The 23,568-nt window shown below is 35.7% G+C and overlaps 1 protein-coding gene across 1 annotated transcript in view; it reads right to left on the bottom strand.

Moving 5' to 3' along the window:
- Positions 1 to 23,076, bottom strand: part of LOC108678027 — a 42,928-nt gene extending 19,852 nt beyond the window's left edge. The window contains exon 1 of the mRNA XM_018166358.2: positions 22,476 to 23,076. Coding sequence (XP_018021847.1) covers positions 22,476 to 22,533 — 58 coding nt within the window. The 5' untranslated portion in view covers positions 22,534 to 23,076. The remainder of the gene's footprint in view (positions 1 to 22,475) is intronic.
- Between the last annotated feature and the right edge of the window lie 492 nt (positions 23,077 to 23,568).

The raw sequence follows: 23,568 nt of genomic DNA, 5'->3' as shown, positions 1-23,568 counted from the left end.
CAGTATAACAACAGCGTAACGCTTAATCATTGTGAAGTGTAGCTTGCCACGACATCACTGACATCGTTTGTTGAACTGACATGAGTTCCTTTTTGTTTAACGACTTTCGCTGCAGGTAATTTCACTGTTCAGTCTTGCACAGAAGGTGTTATTTAAAGTTTACAAATATTTCCAAATAATCCCAATAAGTAGTAATGAATAATAACACACATTAACTACAGGAGTTCATAAAGAACCAAAGATGATTGCTAACTTTTTCTCCATTGGAAGTCCATCATAAAATGTTCCGTTAATAGAAAGGGATGGACTCCATCAGTGTATACTACAAATTTGTGTAATAATTTTTCGTTCGCGATTTTGCTACCCATAAAATATTTTTCGGGCCATTTCCCTTACAATGGCTTACGGATCTATTGCATTCTAAGAGTACAAACAATTTGGAACATTTACTTGTATCACTTTTCTAAGTGAAAAAAGTTTGATAAGTCGATTTTATGTTGCAAGGAAGCTGTGTCGGTGACCGCATAATGATGTCCTCATCAGCGGTGCTTAGCTCACGGTCAAGATATCATGTCTAGCGTGTCAAAGATTTTTCGATACTTTATGGGTTCTGCAACAAAGCCAACATCGCTTCGTATCAGCCAATCTATTGGCAAAGGCGTGTCCCGAAATAGACGATCCTTGATACGAGTACATGGGGACCAGTTTTTCGCATCGAACTTTTCATTTTTCTGCTTGCCTGCTCATAATTGATTAAAATATATTTCACGGGCATATCACCAGCTTGAAGAAGACAGAAATGCTTGGCATGCAAAATTAATATCAGAAATTATCGCACTGTCCAGAATAAAAATCCTTTTCATCAACATTTTTAGCGAATTTTCTCATTTATGGAAAAAGGCGCTATTGTGCTTGTCATGTCCGTCTGTCCGTCCGTCTGTCCGTCCGTCTGTCTGTCTGTCCGTCCGTCCGTGACTTCATGTTTTCGTCGACGAGAAATGCGCTCTCTTGTCACCCACTGCAGTGAGTACTGAGTTATATTTTTTGTCATTCCTTTTTCGTTAACGAAATTTATACTTCCACTTTCTCCATTCTAAATTTCATGATAAGCAAAAAAACACCATTTCCTTCTAGCAACGGAGTTCATTCATAGTATTCACCATGGCTACTGCTCTCTGTAGCGAAGGATCAAGTTATGATGTCCAACAGTAAATTCTACATGCCCTGCTGACTGGCAAGTCGGAATGACTTTTCGTTGGTTCTTAGTACCCAACTTGGGACTCATCATAGTGTGTTGACCGGACAAGATGCAATCAATTTCGCATTACCAGCTATAAAACGGCCGTAATTCCTGGTTGCCTTGCGCAGTTCCGTAATTTTGGGTTCGTAACGACATGGAATTTTCCCTCTTTGACTGACCGTTGCTTCTTTCTCTGTCAATAAAAACTCCTTATAGACATATAGACAGCCAGGGAAATCTCGCCAACGCGACCATTACTGACAAAAATAAAACGATATAATTTGAGCATTCGTTGAATAGTTGATGCTTTCCTTCTGGCACTTGTCAGTGAATAGGAAATTCAGCAGGCCAAAGATTAATTCTAAAATTTAAATAAACCGTTTATGGGATGTGTTGGAATTTTTACATTTTTGACCGAACCAAATAAGGCGAAACCTGAATATACCACCTCATAAAACCCTATAAGTTTCTCAACTTCATGAGTCACGTGCTAAGGGGCCTTTTGATCATCACTGAGCTAAAAACCGAAGCGGGTATTTTTCTCCTCATAAGAAGCATGACGGTTGGTGGTTAACGTCAGTTATGGCTCACCGTACCATTACTTCGAGGTCTGTTAACGTGATTAGATGATCAGGAGCTGGTGGTCAAAATGCAAAACTCACTTGCGTTGTATAGTTATCTATTCAGTTTCGGATCAAAGGGCTGTAAAAACTTTTAATTCATGAATATGAACGTTAATTTTTCTTGGCAGCCCTACAATAATAAATAACATACATATATGAATGAGAATGAAAACATGAATGTGTATATTAATTTTTCGTTTGTGACTGCGTTAATAAATTCTGAATAAATTCCAGAGATTTAACTTTTTATGCAAAAAAGAAAGCCGCTTTCGATCCGTCATGTAAATATCAATTTGTCCATGAGACTTGTTCCAAAAACTTCTTAAGGTAATCCAAACTTGTTTCCCTGCCTAAACTTGATTATATTAATCAAAAATAACATGTCTGCCCCTCGAACTAATCCTTCTCGGTGAAAAAACCTTTAATTAATTTTCCCGAGCTGTAATATATGCTCCTATGATGGCGAAAAAAGCCAATTTCGCTTACGCATTTGAGTAGCAGCCAAAGCAAAATCCAAATCTTGTTTCTTTTCATTTTGGCAGCAAGAATGCCAAGGGTCGTTTATGATGTCGCACAAAAACGCTTTTAAAAAATGTCGAGTTGAGAATGGCAAGACAATATACCGAGGCGTTGAATTAGGAATTTTTAGAGTTATTAAGGGATTTCCACCTTCCACCTTCATTTAAATTATGTTTAAATCCGTCGTCCCTTTTAATTTCTCTATACGAGGGTAATGCGTTTTTTATCTTATTATTCGCGTGCTTGCACTTTATTTTAAGAATGCGTGCTCACACACGATGAACTTAAATAAATTTTAGCATGGCGCGTGCCTCAATAAGCAAGACTGTACTACGGTTTCATTACATGAATATTATATCCAGCAACACGGCTGAGTCCGGAGTGCAGTCAAGATTACCTCGGATATAGACTGGAATCCCGGCAGTTCAGAGAGAGTCGACTTTCATATTGCCCGCTCCTTGATACGTTATCTTACAAAAATGAATATCGTCTACTTGTTCTCCTGCCAGTGTGTGATCAATTATCCTGTTTTCTCAATTTGAAATTATTAATTGTCAAAATTAATTAAAACATTCAATTTTAAATTCGTATTTTGCACGCAACCTGACAAAATTTTAAATTCTATTCATGGGTTATTCGATCATTATTTTATATTTGAAATATGACTCAACAAGCCTTAAATTAACATTAATATTACTAAAAGTGCTACCTTAACATTATTTTAACCATAACATTCTATGCATAATTGTCATCGCAGTTAGAAGCATTAAAAAGTTTTCCAATTCTCTTGAATGAAATCGAGTTTTTTTTTGGTAAAAATATGAGCAATGTTTACCGTACGCTTCTTAGCATATGAGCAGTTAGTAAATTACTGCTTCGAAACATCAGAACACAATTTGTTGTCTACAACGCAATAACCAAATCAGGTTATTTCACATCCGGTTGAATTTTTGACCCGGACACAATCAGCTAAAAGCCTGAAAATACGTTGAGCTGATCCTCAAGGTGCCATAGATCGCATGCTGAGCGGTGCCTCGTCCAGGTCGGAAATACATCAGGAAGCTGGTCGATAAGCTTCAATTAGAACAATTGGGCGACTGCTCGAGTTGAAGAGAAATCTTATAGCTCAAGTTTCGTGGAGGAAGCTTCTGGGCGTGGCTCATTTTATTGGTAACGCGATGCATGCTATTATATAATATATCACGCATGTAACGCTCACTTACGTCGTTTATTTTCAGTGTTTGAATTGAAGAATAATATGTCACGTACGCGTGCCGTAAGTGACATATTATTCTTCAAGCCGCACTTCTGAGTTAACCTTACATCGAAACATTCGCTCTCTTTAGCGAACACTGCATCGAAATTAATCAGCTCATTGCTATGAAATCGTGGTTATTTAGTTCAGTTATCCATTCATTCATGGTTCTTGTGTAGGTGAAGTTTTTATTCGTTTTGAAAACTTAAACTCATTTAAGACATCATTTAAAAAAAATCCAGTTATTATCTATTAATAGTGGAGATATGTTCCAGTTCTAATAATATCAGGAAGACTTGATTGGCGGGATTAAAATTATTGCGGATGATTAGAGACGATCAGTTACACAAATGATCAATAAAAAATTAAGGTAAATACAGAAGTTATGATTAACAAAACGTACTTAACTGACCTTTACTATAATAGAATTGTTTATTGGCCCAATTAATCGCACGCAAATTTTTTGCTCCAATAAATAACTTAATGAATGCCTGACTGATCAATATTACATTTCTATTCTGAAAAAAAAATACCAGGTGAATTAGAGGAAATATACGTGTAGTGCTATCTTGCTATATCAATAAACATCAGAGATTATTTGTAAGCTGATACTAGTGGAAAATATCTTTTTTTATTTTAAAATGCATTACAAAATATACTGATAGAGCCAATCGGAAATAGCACTCAGATGCTCAAATGAATTGTAAGTAGCAAATTTTCCGATTCAAAATTGTCATCTTCTATTTCAAAAGGCGGTAAAATTATGAACGGCATATCTCGAATCCAAATAAAAAAGAGCATCATTTAATTTCACTTTCTTCCAGGTAGCCTATTCTTTAATCTGGAAACACAGAAGCAGATTTCCTTCGAGTCATGACAAAATAACGTTTCAAATTCTTTCCCTCTATGTTTGGAGCAATTTTTTCACAACAAAAGACCTTCAAATGGAGCCATTTTGGGAACGCAAGGCAATAGCATTGAATGTTTTTATGACGGAACAGCGCTGCGAGGTATTGCAAAAAATAGCTAAGCCAATCCTCAGGATTTGGACGATGTAGTTCTGTTTTTGGTTCGTTCAAACCTGTCAGAAAAAAATATTGAACCGTGACTACCTAAAGTATTCTCGATCGGTTAGAAATTGATTAGCTGCAGATCTGAAATCCGATGCAAAATAATGGCATTTCTACACAAAATTGAATGTGAAAGAAGAGAGAGGAATTATTGGAAGCAGCAATTCTTTTCTCGTCATTAAAAATATTTCCAAATTAAACGATTAAAGAATACGAGTTTGACTGAAACTTCTTCATTTAAATGCAAAAAATGGTAGTGGAGGGCAAAAATCTCTAGGCTCTTCTTATTATTGATAAGTTAGTGAATTTCCATCAAAAATGTAAAACACTGTAAAGAAACTAGAAATAATGTCGGTATTGCGTTGCCCGCCGAAAACAAATAACAGTAATTACAAGGTCAACATATATTTCTACGATCTCGAAGCTCATTCGAAGCATTGAGTCCGAGATTGAAATTTCGTTGCAGTTCACTTAAATTTTTTCCTAGTACATGAACCTATCGAAATAAATCAATCAAACATCGTTTCGTCAAAATTTGTGTCGTTGTCGTACTCTAAGCCGACGGAACGAAATTATATCAGGGATCAATTATTCTTATTCAGAAACCACTGACGCATGATTGGGAAATACTTGAGGTAAAATGTTAAAAAAAAATGCATTACCGTGGAGATGGATAGATGAAACGTTCATTCAAGCTCCATTTCACTAATGATATCTTCTTCAGGTTTTGAAAACAAAAAACATTTTCCATAGTATTTTTCGATCCCTGAATTAGATCTCAATTGCAAGCTTAAACAATTAACTAACGAAATATTTAGGAACCACAACGTCATGAAAATGAAGCGAGCAGTGGAGGTCCGGCCAGACCACACATTGTGTGAGCCTTTACATCGACCATGGCTCCTAAACTTTGTCGGGTCACGCAGACTTGCATCGCTTGGCTATTTTTCCGTGGCTGTTGAAGAAACTACTGAGGCTGGTCACGCATTTCCTAAACTATTGGAGGAACTCGGCACGATTTGTCACCAAAGAATCTTAAACTTATCATCTCGTCTATAGAAGAAAATATGGCAGGTTTAGCATATGGCTGGAAATTTTCTGAGGAAAACTTATAAGCCGTGGAGTTCTGTCACTACACCGTATTATATCGTCATAAAAAATAATAACTATCATTATTGTATTTCAAATATGATACACACAAGAAATAATTCATATTTGTTGGGTGTCTTAATTATAGCTTCCCGAATTTAGTAAACTACTCCACAGTAAAATACCTCATTCATTAATTCGAGTAAATGCTCACATGATTTAGTCCGTTAAACTATGCGTGAAATTATTCATGTTTTTTATTGAAATGTTTATTATACATTAACATGTGAAATTAAGCTCGTATTATAACGGTATTTCCAATGTGATCTCATCTCTGGATATAGCAGGGCTCATTAGCTCTAATAATAAATTGCCCTAGAAAGTTCTATACTTCTACACCTCATGATTTCTTATAATAATATAAAAAATTATATATAATCTCGGAATAACATTGAGCATGCGTGCCAATTGCTACGATGATTAACACTCACATTTTTGCCGAAGAAAATCATGTGTGTAACATACTTTTACTATCCTCATCTAATATGAACGGGATAATTGTATAAGTAAGAGATTGAGCGCAACAGGAGGTGCAATATTTTTTTATGCGATTGATATTTAAATATTTAGTAAACAACATCCTCCTGAATAAATATTTAGTAAACAGCATCCTCCTGAAGCGTGACTAGGTACTCAATCTTAAGGTCTTTTAGATGATAATTGCTAGCATTTATAGCAGAATCACTCATTCATTCAAGCCACCGCCTGTACTTTCATTTAATGATGAAGCAGCATGATGAGAAAATCAAAACAGCGTTTGATCGGTCGCCGTATACGACCGTCAGGGCAACAGATCACAATAATCAAAACAGAAATCGAACAAAAAATTTTTGCACTTCCGGCTCAAAATTACAATGCGAATAAAAAAATGAAAAAAAGTAAATCATTTCAATTGGTAAATGCGAAATTTACCCGCAATAAATGAATTAATAACGATTTCTGTGCGTCGACGCGATCATGTATATGAAGTAAGGTACGTTTATTTGTCATTAACTTTCAAGCAATTTTAATCACATAATTTGATCACAATTAAACAGTGACGCTTCAGAAACCATCTTATCATAGATTTACAAACGAAGATCTGGACGCTGATAATAAAATATAGGAAAGCGAATATTGATGAGTGCAAGTTATTGAGTTTAATTGCAAATTTGGGTAACGAGGTTTGGTTCACAGTCGTCCAAGGTTCGAGTTCGAAATTATTTTCCACAAAATTAGATAAAGGTTCACAATTATTATTGTTCTGAAAAGGCTGCAATTCATAGTTGTTCCAGTTATCTAAATAATATAAATTTTGAAGTGTCTCCAAAACTAGAAGGGTGAATTATAGATAAAAAAATGCCGCATGAGCTGACGACAAAAGACCATACAAATGCATCTGGATTTAATTCGCATAAGAGTACGATAAATTTAACCGTAAACAATATCTGAAAACAAATCTCTTCATGGAGAATTTTACCAGAAACGCCTGCTTCTTTTGAAGTAGCGGTCAAAGACATTTTCACAAAAAAAATTAAATGAGGTTCTTAGGTTTGTTTTTTTTTCTTTCAGCGACTGAATTTACAAAATGCTTCAATATATTTTTTGGAATTTAATACATTTATATTCTAGACTGGCAAATCAAATTTAAAAGACAAACATGTTTTTAACAGTGCTAGAATCGTTATTTTACAGAAAAAAATACTATTTATGATTCAGTGTAACTCACTAAATCCCTAAATTTTGAGAAATCAATATAAAAACAATGAGCAATTGAATATATATAGCCGCTTGCCCTGTGCTGTTCATTGCATCCATTGAACAAAAATACGAACTAAAACAAGACTTTACATTGGTGTGGCTGCTCCCGCCATTCGTTGCACAGTTGAGACAAGTCCGGACTCTGGAGCCAGCACTTTTAATTGAATTTCAGGCATCAATCGCATGCGCTGGAAAGCTTGAGTTCGACTTGCTCCCGTGGCCCTACATGTTTATGGCGTCGTCCGGCGCCGGGGTGCAGGCGAGTCTCCCTAAAACTGAGCATTTTAGTAGCAGGCTTCCTCGATCTAGGCGAGTATCACGAGTCGCTGACAGCGCTTCCTGGAAATCCAAAAACGTGCCATTGCAACCACTGACGACGGAACCGACAAACCACATTCATAGCCGAGAAAAATACTTTGGGGGAAAAGAAATCGAAGGGAGCGTATTCGCTAATATCTGCGAAATAATTGAGATTCGTTTCAGCAGGGAAAAATAATTCCTTGATTCAGATGATCTCTAGATCAAGTGATATATATTGAAAAGACTCAAAGTTAAATAATCCTTAAATTTTATTACAGGCGTCTAAATTTCATCAAAAGCAAACTATCATCAAATTCACACTGAACAATACGCTTATACCTATATCCACTCGCATAAATACAAAAATTTAAGTACTCATCCAGCTTTTGACCCAACTAAAGAGAGGCATACAAATACTTTTTAAGTCAAAACATAAATATTATAGAATACAATAAAAAGTTAAGACGATTTTCCAGAGCTATACCATCTAAAGCTTGCGTTCATCTGAGCATTCGAATGATTGAATTTTGAGCTTCGCGATATTTGCCTTTGCATTGAATAGATCGCTGCAGTTGAGCCTTATCTACAGAGCTTGAGAAAAGCGATTGTTCTTCAAAAATAATGCGCTTTTATATCGAAAAAGCCGACTTCAAGTGCTTACCGAAGACTGCACTGTAGTGCGAGTGTGTCTCAGATACGTAAACTGTCTGTTCATTTGAATGAGATATTGAAAAAATATAGCAGTTGAAAGTGGTGGACCTAAAATGCTGTAGGTTATTATATATTGAAGTCAGATTGTTGATTGATATATAGCTATTTTGTTCGTAAATCTGGGATTCGCAGTCAGTCACCTGAAGTCATTTTCAAGAAATGGTTGGTCTATATATTTGAAAAGTTCACCATCTGCTCACTTAGTACAAACACAGTGAGAAATTTCATCGCCTCCTGAAAAAAAAAAAAATGTTTCGCGAAATTAAATTGTATTTTCGTTATAAAAAATGTCTTATTTGTCGCTTATTTTTCAAGAAATTTACGAAAAATTATGAATATATTTTATTTTATGCCGTTAGAATTTAAGTCTTATACATTTAAATATTTTAGATATATACGAGTTCTATGTTGATACTGTGCCATCTCATGCAGACGAATACTCGATTTGTCTCGATCGCTTTCCGGATTCCAACAGTCGTGTTCAGATAGATAGCAATTAGCGGTGTAAGGCTTGTACACACACAACAAACATGTTGGTTCCACCACGAATAAAAACTATATACAAATGCAGGCTCGTGGTTTTTAAACCAGATTCTCAAATTCAGTTCGTAAATTACCATGACAAGGTTCCTTTAACATGGTTCGCGAGTATTCTATTATTAATCGGACAAAAAATTGGGTGCCAAACAAAGTAAATATGAAGCCAGACGCCAGTGATAATTCAATTTTAACGTCAGATCTGAAGGAATTTATTTTTCAATTGTTTATATGAAACGGGTGTTGTAAAATATATGGAACTAAAAAACTAAATAATAAAAGTTAATTGTACCATCGTAGATGCTAAATTGTTCTACATACCTTATTATGCTATTTTTTCAGTCACTAACGTAAAAACTCTTTCAAAAAGAGCGTAAAATTACCATATCGAAAGGTACATGCAACTGACATTCCTCGTATTTACTTCTATTTACAAACATTCCATATTCTCCCCTCCTGGAACACCTAGAAAATTTGATCTATATTCATTATATGCCGGATGATTTTCTATTATATGATAGCATGTCGACAAACGGATTGCAAATATAAAGAAGAAAATATTGTATTAACACTAATTGACATAAATTACAGTTCCAGGGTAAAAATTTTCTTTACCGATATAAGCTGGTCAGAAATAAAAAAAACGCATGATTTTTAAAAAACAAAACGAAATCACGGGAACAATTTATGCCTGGCACACAATAAAATATCAAGATTGAAATTCAAAGCATGTACAGATTATTTTATCTCCCAAGCCTACAAAAATTCGCTAAAATGTTTCATATTTACTTCTGCATAGTCTATCTTCCCAATTTGTGTCAAGTGTGGTCAAATATAATCTGTATTTGCAAAAATTCAAACGAGAAAGGTGCGACGACGGAGCGCCTTTTTTAATTTAATTTGCTGATATTGATTACATCAATGCCTTTACACCATAAAATAATTTTCATGCAGTTTGTCCGCATGTAATTCTTTATTACATGATAAGGGATACTAAAGTGTTGGTACCTTAACAATACATCTGCTTGAAAACAGTTAATTGTTAACGAGCGTAATTGCCTAAATTAAAATGGTTGAAAAGCAAAGGAAAAGATCAGGGCAGACACGACTATTTATTTTTAACTAAAATTGTGTTTGGCCCGATCTTCTTTTCATCAATTATTTCAAAGGTACAATTTCAATATCATTTAGAACTACTAAAAACTTATATACGTGTAAATTTATTTCCCATCGTCCTTTTTGTTAATATTTTGGAAACGATTTTTTTGCGTAATAATGTTTCTTGCTTTTCAAATTTATAATTTTCCTCGTATCAATGCCTCGTATAAACAATATTATTATTCTATGTTCCAAATTAAGCAACACATGAAATGATTTTGAAGTCTAAATATTTGAGATTATATTCGAAAATAATTTTCACCTGCTCCAAAATTGAACCAAATGAAATGAGTCATAGAGAACAAAATATTTCTAATTTGAATGAAACTATAACCAACAAAGAGAACACTGAAAAATGCTTCAAATCTTGGCAGCCATGGCCTCCATGAGACATGAAATTATATAGATAATTACTATTGCATTGAAATTATATGAATATTCTGGTAATGGTATAAGGGTCTGATGATTAGAAATTAATAAGGGTCTGATGATTAGAACTAACATGTGAGCTATTGAATAAAATGATCCGATGCAAATTGGTGCTGAGTATAGGTTCTACCTGTATTTTTTAAGAAAAAATGATCAATGCTCAATTGATTTTGCAACTGCACGTTTTGTTTGTCAGTGAAAAGTCCAAATATTTCATAGCAAATATGTTCGTGAAATTAATAGAAAAGATGAATCGTCTTTAGTCTCTCCTGAAAAAAATTCAACCTCAAAAATTTAGGATTTTAATGTTAAAAATAGGGAATTTTACGCTTCTTTATGATAATCATAATTAATTATTCACATTCCAGAATTACTACCAAATAATGAAATGAAGGTATCGCCCTATTTGCTAGCAACAAAACTTAATGCTATCTTTTTGACCTTCAAGCCAACCAGCTAGTTATCAGAAAATATTTTGACCTAGCAATAATATTTATGGGCATTATTTCTACAATGTTGTAGTGATAAAAATGTCAGAAAGTTTTAAAGCCGGACTTTATATTTCATGTACATAGTTATCAAGCTTGCATCTGTTTATCGGATAGAATTCGTGTGTACAAATAAACCTAAATGTGTCAAGTGCTCAAACATTATTATGGATATTATATGTAGCCGCAGTTTGACGTATCTCGTATAGCATTTGTTTATCATGAGCAATTTTCAGCATCACTCTTTCTCCACGTGTCTCTCTTGATCTCGATGCAGATCAGTGCGGTGTGGTGCGGAGATGCTGAACATTTGTCATATTGTTATTTGTGAGATTTGAATTGTTGTAGGGATTTATGACTATACGTAACGAGTTTAATCTCTTTGCAGACCTAGAGGCAAAAAATTTCAACAGCGGCATTAGGCCTGTGACTTAGCTTAAAGCCTCTTAGACGAAATATTTTCTAAATTCGTTGGTATTAAAATTTTTGGTGTTCAGTTGTCAAAAGTTTCATAAGCCATGCCCTTGTACGAACTATGAAGTCAGTAAACGTGAAGACCATTGCTAGAATGGTGCGTAACCACTCTAAGCTGCAAGTCGGTGGTTTCATTATATAGAATACCAAATTATTATTATAATACGTTCATATAAGTAAAGACATGAAAATTCAAAATGACCTTACCCCACTGTTGAACTCCACCCCCATGTTCTCAATTGGATAACGCTCCAGGATAATGTGTCGCTAGATCTACCTTGTACGTGTAGCTTATGTTGTAAATATTTCAATTAGAATATGGATCCATACGCCTTGCAGTAAATGACAAAAACTAAAATGAATAAAAGATAATACTAATCGGATCAGAAAACTCTATACAAATAATATCAACGAATCGATATATTCTATACTTTCCATACTTTTTTACACACTAAATAATGCCACAACTAGTATATATGAACAAAATAAAGATAAATCAATAACTTATCTTCAACTATACACACCTTCCCATTGTGGGAAATTCACTTCCATTGTGGTAAGCATCAACATTGATGCTTACCACTACATTACAAAATGAAACAATGAATTGAGATAATTGGATTTTCACCATTTGATTTTCGTTGCTCCCAAGAAATTAATTTTCTGAAAATGCATATGTTAAATTTTTTCTAGAAACTCTCATGAGATATCTAACTATCCTATTTTGCAAAACGAAAGTAATGGGTGGAACAACGGGTAAATTTCATCTTTAGTATATGTTTCAGACGGATCAGTCCCACGCTACGATGGATCGCCGCCTCTGACTATCGCCCATCCGCACTCATTTGGGCCACCTGATGCACGATGCTGTTGCTTGCTCCTCGCTGCTGGTTATAGTGTTGCAGGGGAGGTCGATCTTGGATTGTGCCCAGGAACACGTCCAGTCGTCTCTTGAAGGTCTCCAGGGTGAACTCCCTCTCTCTTAGATATTTTGGTAGAGCGTTGAACAGCCTTGGCCCTGACACGGAAAGAGATCCTTCCGGCAGGGATTGAAATCTGACCGCAGATCTGTTACGTAGTGGGGGAATCCTGCCGTCTCCCCATTCTCTTGCTATGGTATGTTTCACTCCTGACGGTCACGTTTTCAAAGTTTGGTGCCATTCCGTTTATTATTTTCCACGTGTACAAAAATGACTTGCTTCTTCCGTCTCCTCTGCAGTGAGTACAGACCCAGGGGTTTCAACCACTCCCAGTAGTTCAACTCCTCCATCCCTCTGATCCTGGAAGTGAAGGTTCGTTGGACATCTTCCAGTTGCCACACTGCGCCGGGTGTGAAAGGGGTCCAGAGCTGGCAGCAGTATTCAAGGATAGGTATTGCAAGGATCTAAAGAGCATGATCATCGGTTCCGCTTCTCTTGTTCTGAACTTCCACCGGATCCACCCCATCTGCTGCCTGACTCCTGCGGTTATTGCCGCTATGTGATCATCAAACTTGGCCTGAGTGTTCATCAACAGTCGTAGATAGCGAACGAGACATAACATCGCCTTCAAACTTGGCCTGTTGAACTGCATGTTGTTCACTTGGGCCCAGTCATATATTAGAGAGATATCTTCTTGCAGCCCCTCGCAGTCTGTCTTGACCGCAATTGTCATTAGTATCCTGGTGTCGTCCGTGAATTACGATACAGTGGCGTCCCTAACAAAATTCGGGGACCGCCTAGGCTTTGGCCGAATAGTCACTACACTCGGCGCAAAGTTATTCTGGGTCAGTTGGCCAACTGATCGCAATCAGCGTCTAGTCAGAACCTCCTGGCCGACTTTATGGTCTCCTGAGAGTAGGGCAAGAGTTGGCAGAATCCCCTCAGTCCCCTCACCAGGCTCTGGTAGCTGTCTGAATCGGGGATCGGAATGTAGACCAAAAAGCGGACATAGAGAAGCTGATTTACGTTCGGCCCGAGTCCTAGGCGGTCCCTAATTCAGGCTCGCCAGGCTCGCCAAATTTTGATAGGGGTGGTTCACTGCCACATCTATGTCGACGATGTGGATGAGGAAAAGTATAGGGCCGAGTACCGTTCCCTGTGTTATTTCACTCATCACCCTAGCCACGCTCGATTTCGAGCCTCTATATAACAACGACAGCGTGTAGTCTTTCCGTTAGAAAGTTGTGGATACATGCAAACATTTCACATCCGACCTACAATGGTCTTAATTTTTCGAAGATCACTGCATGGTTAACTTTGCCAGACGCTTTCGAGAGGTCTAAATTCACCACGTCCAACCCGGCTAATTGGATACTCCTTTAGAGAGGAGTATCCAATTCTTGGATACTCCTCTCTAGATCCGGTGTTTCAAATTCTGCATTCGTCAGCAAATGGCAGTTCTTGAAGGACTGAATTGGAGTTGCTGAATATAATTGAGTTGCTGATTTTTTTCAAATTGCGCTCCTAGCAGTTCGGCAATGCCCTGGCCGTCTCCAATAAGGAAATCGTATCAATATAATCAAATTTTAGCGTGCACATTTGTATGCTGATATTGAAAACCCTCTTCAATGTAACTAATTGGTTGATGTGCCAACTGCAGAAGTACAACATATTTATGTATTCAATAAAATTGCTACGTAAGTAAGGAGTAAGTCATTATAAAACTTTTTTCGATACTGTTGATACTTTTCAACAAAAATTATTTGCAGGCATAACAAGTTGTTACCATTGACCAAGTACGCATAAATGGTCTTGTGTAACTAAGAATATACACGGTCCGTCAGTATCGTCATCGAACGCTTTCAAATCGGCGAGTTCTGCTCAAAAGACTACTAACATAAAATTATATATATATATATAAAAACTTGCATCTAAGCATTCAAACGTAAAAAAGTCATAATCTTGGTAGGTTTTTGAAAACGTATTCAAGAATTGAGAAACTAACTAACTTAACCATTCCAAATTGATAAGAACTTGAATCTTCAAAAAAATTGAATAATGACGGTTTTTATTTAACATTTTTTGTAGCTCTTTTTCACGGAAGAAATTTGTTTTCGGAAAAATTTATGAATATGACCACGAGGCATCAGACCCTAACGCGTTTTTGCGTCCCATCTCGTCGCGCCTTAGGCCGCAGAAATTCGAAGGTGGTTACTATGGTTACTAGATGCGCTTCTAGTCCCAGAGGACTCCTATATTTAGGCTTATAATAAATCTTGCCGGTAAAGAATTTTACTAGGCATACTTCTCCTGTGTACATAAGGTTGGGACCTTTTAGACAGGACCAGAGTTAATGAGCTCAGACAAAATTCATTTTGAACCAAACTTGACCGAGATTGTTCAGCAATTTGGTACGTTATCATTTACTTATGTTATGATCCATTTTATTACTTGTTAACCTTGGCTATTTTCTCTATATTGTTTATAATCTCGAATAACCTCGATTTGTGTTCAAATTGTTCGTTCTTTGTTTTCAGAAACCGTTACAATCCACAACGAGTTTTCATTCTGAACAATCCCCTGAACAAAGAGCCATATTCTTTACATTGCCCATGACATTTTGCTTGAGATGAATCTTCCTAGTCAGCTGTTTCACAAAAATGTTTTTGACAGGTTTGCTCTGCAGAGAACCTCAGTTGCTGCAATAAAATGGAAAATTGTTATGACGCTTATCACATAAAAATTGAATGCGAGCAGGCCTGTGAAACTATTCCTAGCAGAACTGAATAAGAGTTTTTCAGCAGTTAATTCCTAGAATTTTTGTCTAAGTTTTACCTTGAGTTAATCTGGAGTAGTTTTATCTTTGAGTCCCTAAAGCAAGGGACAGAGTGAAATTCCCGTGTTAAATGGAAAATTGTTTATTATGCAATTAAATGCCAAATAAATGGAGATTAAATATTTTTTTTGAATTAACTTTTTAACTAAAACGAAATAAATTAAATGTCAGGCTTTAATTCCGTAGAGTATCTTGCAGAATAAAGTCCTGGTCTGTTTCTCGAATTACAACACATTCCTGTAAATTCGTTTCAAATCACTAACTAATTGTTAAATTATTCAAGCGATGAAAAACCTCTTAAATAATAAGGACTCATTCCAACAATTCACGATACAATTCATCTCCTGTGTGATCGATTTATCAAAAGGTTCAGGCATGATAGCAATAACATGACATTTGTGCACGAAATGGAACATTATACTTTGCGGCATCCACAAGAAGAACTATTGGAAGAGTCCTTTGAAGTACATATCAAGCCAGGATATTTTACAGAAGATGAAACATTGTACTTTGCGGCATCCACAAGAAGAACTATTAAAAAAGTCCTTTGCAGCGCATATCGAGCCGCCGTAGCCTACAGAAGGATTATTGAATGTCGATCGGTCATCTCAGGTCACAAAAACTGAAACAAGAAATCGATGACCGAAGCTCAGGTGCAAAATAATTGTGCCGAACTTACTAGTTTTGAGTTTTTCGAGTTAGAGTTAGAAAATGTTTATTGACTTTACGGGCACAGTCCATATACTTCTTTTTTAGAATAATTGGGATACTTTAGGTATGCTATTAGATATATAATATAAAAAAATAGATTAGATAATATTTTGGATCTTAACATTATCCTAGACTACACACAAGCAAGGGCATGGGATTTCTTTTACCTGTCGAAAAAATTTTATTGGTGTGGCTGGATGAAACTCAATTAAATTCGTTATAAATGAAACGGAGAAAAACTATTGATATGTCAGTACCTCTTGCTCGTGATAAAGCTTTCATGCTGTTCATGCTTATTTCAAACCTTCATCATGCTGATCATACTCAATTCGTATAGTTGACCTCAATCATTTCTGACATTGACGATAACCATCCACCTGCCAAACTTATCAAAGGTACTGTGGCCAGGAGCCACAACACATTTCTATATTGGAAAAACATTTCGCATAATGTCAAGTGCCATGCCACTTGCTGGGATTCCTTTTGCGAATATCGTTATGCGTCAGCAAATGCCCGGCCACACAGACCACTAAAACTTGTTCAGTTCCTGTATTTCTGAGCAGTTTTCGCTAGCATAAAATCAGGCTTGATTTGTTACAGTCATGCATATTGGCCATTTCAGCTCAATTCCGTAACTTGTGAGTCAGCCATTTACAGAAGTTCTGTTTTCGGTTAATCCGAACCCCAAGATTGAGAAACCAATACATTGATTGAGAAACCTCATAGTAAATTAGATTATGCAGTCCCATTGAATTCTCTTAAATGTAAATCATTCACTAAACATAATTTTCAATAGTAATTTCATAAGGTCGATGGTCGATTGCCATAAATAGAGAGAGACCTCCGAAGAAGGAGGTCTACATTGATTATTTGAATCAACTTTCGCTTGTAAATCTTATTTTTTGTTTCTACATCACTTCCACTTATTTAATTTGAATCAAAATAAACTTTCATGACTTTAAAGAAACATCATAATTACCTACTGAAAATATCTATTATGTAAACTGTAAGTTATTTTAATCGCCTACATTCTGGCCACTATTTTATTAGCATTAATTCAAATTCTGCGATAATTAGTCGCAGAACCATCTTAATGAAGCTGTTGAACTACTGATATCATCACTGCAGAGTTTGGGCTGCTGGCTCCCAATGTTGACCTTACAGACGACGTACATCGATTCCTGGCAATTAAGGGGCGATGGGAGCTCGTGTCACCGAAAAGACGGTAGCGCGATCTCACCTCCACCACGCAGGCAGTTAAATGATCTAACCTCCACCATACAGGCAGTTAAATGATCTCACCTCTGCCATGCAGGCAGTTAAATGATCTTACCTCCACCATGCAGGGAGTATAATGATCTTACCTCCACTATAGGCAAGTAGTACAATGATCTCACCTTATCCGAAAAATGAGCCAATCTCAATTTTAATTTCCAACTACTGTTATTTCTTTATGCAGCATATGTCAGTCACGCACACAAAACTATAATCTACGTTTATCTTTCCAATTTCTACCTACTGTAAGAGTTTTCTAACAGTGGACCTAAGCTCTGGCCTCTGCATGACATTAGCAAAACAGTGAGCTGTGGGCCTGAGTTCTGACTTTTGCATTACATAGGCAAAACCTTTTTGGCTGAGAAAAAACCCTACTTGTTAGTTTTCTGGAGCTGTACCTCGAAAAATATGGTTTCTGTCAGACGCAGGAAACGCGAAGAAGACAACGCTTCAATTCCCACTGGTATTTTTTCTCACAAGAGAATGTCAATTCATTTTATATAATACAAATGATTATAAAATGTTTTGAAGAATCATTTATTCATTTGAACAAGTGCTCAGCTTTACTTGGTGTCAGTTTTCATCGTTCACTACTCAGGAATAAGATTGAAACCGAAATTTGTGTAAATATTTCGAATAATGTTCAGGTAAATTAGTATTGAAATATTCTCGATCAGTCGACGGATTTTGAATTCAAGATAGCACATCATTATTAAGTGAATAATCTATTTATCCTTTTAAGGCTACAATAATTCTTTTCTTTTCACGTATAAATTTTATAGAAGAAATAATACTGGTTGTGTCACTTAAGATGTCCTGCGAGCATTAAAAGGGAAATTTGAGATCTTTAAAAACCTCTATGTCGAGTTGAGTGTACCGATGGAATAAATACGTTAAATACCATTCAATCTAGCCGATTTATTCCGGAATCACCTGTGATTATGAGTGATTACATAAACTCTAATACCACGAGGCTGTATAGAAATATTTAATATTTTTATTCAATACTTTCGATTTCTTCTCTTGTTCTCGATCTAAAATAACTGAAGAATTTGAATTCTGCGCATAGATAAAACAAAAATATAACTCAGTACTCACTGTCGTGAGTGACAGAGAGCGCATTTTCTAGTCGACGAAAACATGAAGTCACGGACATGGCGAGCACAATATTGCATTTATTTCATAAATGAGAAAATGCGCTAATAAATGAGAAAATGCGCTAAAAAACGTAGAAAATGTTAATTTTTACCACTGCTATCGCTTACTAACTGATGAATTTATAGATAATTTTGTTATTAATGTAGATAATGGTTATGCATTGTAGATTGTAATTATATTTTATGTATGTATTTTAGATTATGTAGTCTCGTTTATAGTTCGAGCGAAAAGAATGACCAAATGCAAGTATAATCTCCGAAGAGAACCACAAGCAAATATTTATTCAGTCATGAAATTTCATTACTCAGGCAATTTCGATTCTTAATCCACCAATCCGTGCTGGCTCCCATGGTTGAAAGCTTATCGTCAATAATTTGCGTTGTCATTTCGCTTTCCATGCTTTGAACTCTTTTCTGCATATAAGATAATCTTTTCCACTCTTTATAAATATATATTTACACCTTGAACTATAAACTGAGAGTGTCACTAACAATTTAATAGAACGTGAGAAATGCTTGTTCCGGTCATGGTTAAAAACAATGTTTCTGCATGTGTGGTTAATGCGCAGAAAAAAACTTATTTTATTTCATGCCAATATTTTATTCTCTTTATTGAGTGATTGGCAGTGCGTGTTGAACTTTACGGAACACATTATTACTACTGATATCAGAATGACAGAGCGAGCGTGATCTAAGGTACTCAACGCTGCAATAATATCATAAACTGGATTTAACGTCATTGGAAAACTGAAAAAAAGAGTGTCGTGAATGATTGTTAGAGATATGGCTTAATACGAAGATTGTCCCCAAATCAAGAATATTTCATTAACCAACATATAAAACTGAATAATCTAATTACAGTAATTTAGTGTGAATCACAAAAAAGCCTATTTGACCAAACGGTATTATTTTCCATAGAAATTTTGAAGCTCTATTTTTAAAAGTTATTATTATATTAACTTTATCGATCACATTTCTGTGCATTTCATTCCATTGTTTATGATGTCAAGTCTCCATTAACTGCAGTGCTGCTAATGCCTATAACGACATCGGCAGCCAGCAGAAATGTTTTCTGGATTTTTTTATTTCATTTCGATGCCCCTTTCATTTTTTCCCTTTAAGATGCAAATATTTTGAGCCCGTTGACTGTGATGATCCATAAAGCGCGGCGCCAGTCTTAATTTCATCAGCTTTTACGAGGCAGTGTCATTAGAAGGATCTTACAGGACCGAATAAAATGTTATCTTTTCAAAAGTATGGCCATCTCACACAATGAAATAATGCGTGACATTAATACGCGTAAAATTTCATAGAACAAAAATTTTGTATCATTTAATTAATAACGAAATAAAAGCTTAATTTAATTATCGAAGTACCGCCCTCTATAATAAACACCCTTGGACCGAGCAAATTAGTTTTGATTTCTCTGGTTAATTTCTTATAATAGGAGACATATTTGAGAGACGGCTAGATTTTAGAACATTTTTATAGTTATGTTTCAGCTAGAAGCCCATACGAGTATTTGACAGAAGGTGGAATTCTTTACGATTCTTATTATCTTCTCTGCGGCCATGATTGAATTAATAACAGATGGTGAGATTTGTGAGATTTCACCATACTTTTTTGTATGTGTCGTTGCTAAAGGGATCAAGAGCGGACATGGCTGCAAAAATACGATTTTTTCTTTTGTCATATATGTGACAGATGGCGAGATTTTACAAGGGCACTCCAGCAAAGTCGATTTTGTGATTTTGAAGATACCGAATGAATAGCGAGTTTCTCTTCAAATCCTTCACGCAAACGAGTTTTCTGACTGGTCGTATCGTCAAAATTCCAATTCGGTGCATTTTGGGATCAGTCGCTTCTCCAACAAATTTCAGAAAGACCCTTCAAAGTCGAATGAAGTACGTCATTTCTAATCTAAATTCAATTATAGTAGCGAGGAAAGAAGTCTCAGATGTCACTCTATATCGTTTTACCAACAGACTTTTATGAGCAATGAAGACCAATTTAGGTTCTCCAAAACCCATTGAATAAAATGAAATGTTTTATTCATTTATATTGATAAATACGCTTGTTAATATTGTGTGACGTATTTAGTACACTTTACAATAATATGATACGTGGAACACAAACTGCCTTGCTATTCAGTCATTGAATTCTTTTAATTTTTCAGGGATAATTTGTCAATCTCCTAACCTAAAATCAGACACCACAATTCCTATACGGCTATAAATGCAATTCAAACTAAGAAATTATAATCTTAAAATGTTATTTTTCATTGCCGGAAAATGAAGCCAATGTAATTAAATGGCATGTATTTTTTATAAATTGCAAACTTATATTCGTATTTTCTATTGCACGCCGTCTTGCAAAATTTTATGAAGCATATTGATCTGCTTTACGTAAATCAAACTTCACTTAGCCAGCTTCTAAAGCTCGGAGCAAGACCTCGCCGAAGTACTTTACATTCAACCGTCCAACTCTACGATGATGAATCGCACTAGCCTCATTCCCCTACAACGACCGGATATTTATTCCGACTGCAGTATTTAGGAGATTGATGGATGCTCATATGTTTGAGATCGTAAGACGAGAACGAGTGAAGTGTGGTGAAGGAAGATGCAGAGTGAGATAAAGTCAAATTGAAAATCGTATATGGTCAATGTACGAATAATTATTGGGTAAAGCTTTTGGCAAAATTCAGACATTAAGCTATCGATGTATCCAACAGACAAATTAAAAACATTTTCTGTCAATTTTGTCCAAATTATTGCAATAACATAGCGTAATTCCGAAATCTAATGTCGATAGCGATGTCTCAGTTTATATGTCGTTCAAACTTATGCGCAAACGAAAAATCACTGATACAATTTACTCATTGACTTGCATTTAAGAGCAAATAATTATCCAGGAAGCTGATCGGAAAGAAACAAAATTGCATTCTGCAATCCCTAAGCAAATAAATACCTAAACAAAGGCATTTGGTCACCGTTCCAAGAAAAAGTCTACGGACATTTGAAACGGGCGCATAAATTCAAGCGATGTGCTGGCCAATTTAAGACATGATTGACTGCTAAGCTGAATGAGTTAACATAACAAGTTTCAAGTGTAAAACTTCATGAAAATTTATATTTTGGCGATTGGCTCTAATTGGCTGGACATCAGTACAGAGCTACTGAAAGAAATACTATCAAATTATTTTCGACCATTTGAATTGTATTGCGTTGTAACCTATATAAAGACGAAATGTTCAATCGTCTCACGTAATGTATTTGATCGAGTACAAAATTAATTTTATTTACCTCCGTGTCAGCAATGATATTTTTCCACGAAAATTAAAAGCCGAAACAAATCTTGGATAAAAAAAATGCCCGGCAGTGCTGCAGATAAGGGAAATGAGGTGAAATGTGTGACTTGGTTTTATCTAAATCGATCTTTTAGATATTCAGCTAGTTTTCAGTAAATTTTGCACAGCGACAAATACAAACACGAATATTTTATTACAAAAGAAATGGATTCGTGCACCAAGTTATACGAATAACACCAATAAATGGATTTGACAAAAAAATCTTAACTCCTTAAAATTGATTCAAATCTTCTAGTGAACTTTGTCCGCGGATCGTTCGACTGCTGTAAAATTTAACAATGCATTATTTTAAATTAACTGACACCAAGTTCAATCCGGAAAATACTGAACATTATTCGATTATCTTTTGCTCGACAGGTAATATAAACTATTTATAAATAATACAGAGATATTTGGATATATTAAAAGACAAAAATTTTTTATGATACAGTGCATACTTACAATAATAATAATTCATTAGATCTACATATTGCTTTCATTTTCGCGCTTCATTTTGGAGCAATGTGTACTTACAATTCACACTGACGATCTCCAGGACGAAGAAGAGAACATTAAAGCTTGGAAACAACATTTTTGCTATGCTTCTTTACTGATAATTATTCAATTATTTATTAACTGAATTATGGTTTTAGATGTCTTTCCAAGCAGATCAAAACGAAAAAACACGCTTAAAGGTAAAACTGCAGAAAAGGTAAATTTTCCACGTCCGTTAGAAGCTTAAACAAGTGAATTTTTTTTAAGATGCTGTCTTTCAGAGTTAAATCACTTCCAAGAGCTGTTATCTTGGATGCTAATAAACAAATTTCATGTGATTATCAAAATACCTCATTTTGCACGTTACACAAATTTATTTAGACGAAATTATTTTTTATGAACATCAGCCGAAAAACTGTTAGGTTTTTCCCGGAAAAGCCAGGCAATATGAATCATTTGTTCTAGTACAATTTCCGGCGAATTTTAAAATGTTCTCTGCTTTAACAATGTTTTTTTCTTTAATTTTTGTGTATTCTAATCCAGAAATCTATCGAAACTGTCACATCCATTCCTAGCAAAACGGTTTACACAATTTAAATTCATATTTTCAGTGGCTTTCTTATGTTATTTTCAATTTTAACTGTTTATAAAATACATTTTTGTGAAAATTTCCTCATTTTCGTAGTCACTGAGTTTATTACGCAGAAATGTCTCACATAATTACCGAAAACTTACTTTTTTAGTGGCCAATGCAATGCTAAAATATAATTAATACGAGCGATCGGCGCCTCAGCAAGGAAGCGTGAACGACAGCCGTCAAAAGAGTTCGGTAACTGCGTGTCTGAGACCCCTCGTTCCGCGGAACAACGATCGCGCTCGTCGCCGCACTGCCGAACTTAGCGAAAGATATTTATCGATTCGACCGAAGCTCTTGCGTGCATCGAACAGAGCGTCTGCCACAAGACGTCCCTCACCTGACTGACTCGAGCTCGCACCACGGAGCCCCAAAGAGAACCCGTCTCCCCTTCTTTCCCCTCCACCTGATGCAGGCTTGTGCGACTGCGCGACTCCCTCACAAACCCCTGATCACGAGGGAGCATTCCCCTTGCCCTAGCTTCTCTTCCTCACCCTC

This window comes from Hyalella azteca, unplaced genomic scaffold (assembly GCF_000764305.2).
Source record: "Hyalella azteca isolate HAZT.00-mixed unplaced genomic scaffold, Hazt_2.0.2 contig8314, whole genome shotgun sequence".
NCBI classification, from domain to species: Eukaryota; Metazoa; Arthropoda; class Malacostraca; order Amphipoda; family Hyalellidae; genus Hyalella; species Hyalella azteca.
This window is presented reverse-complemented; position numbering and strand designations above follow the sequence as displayed.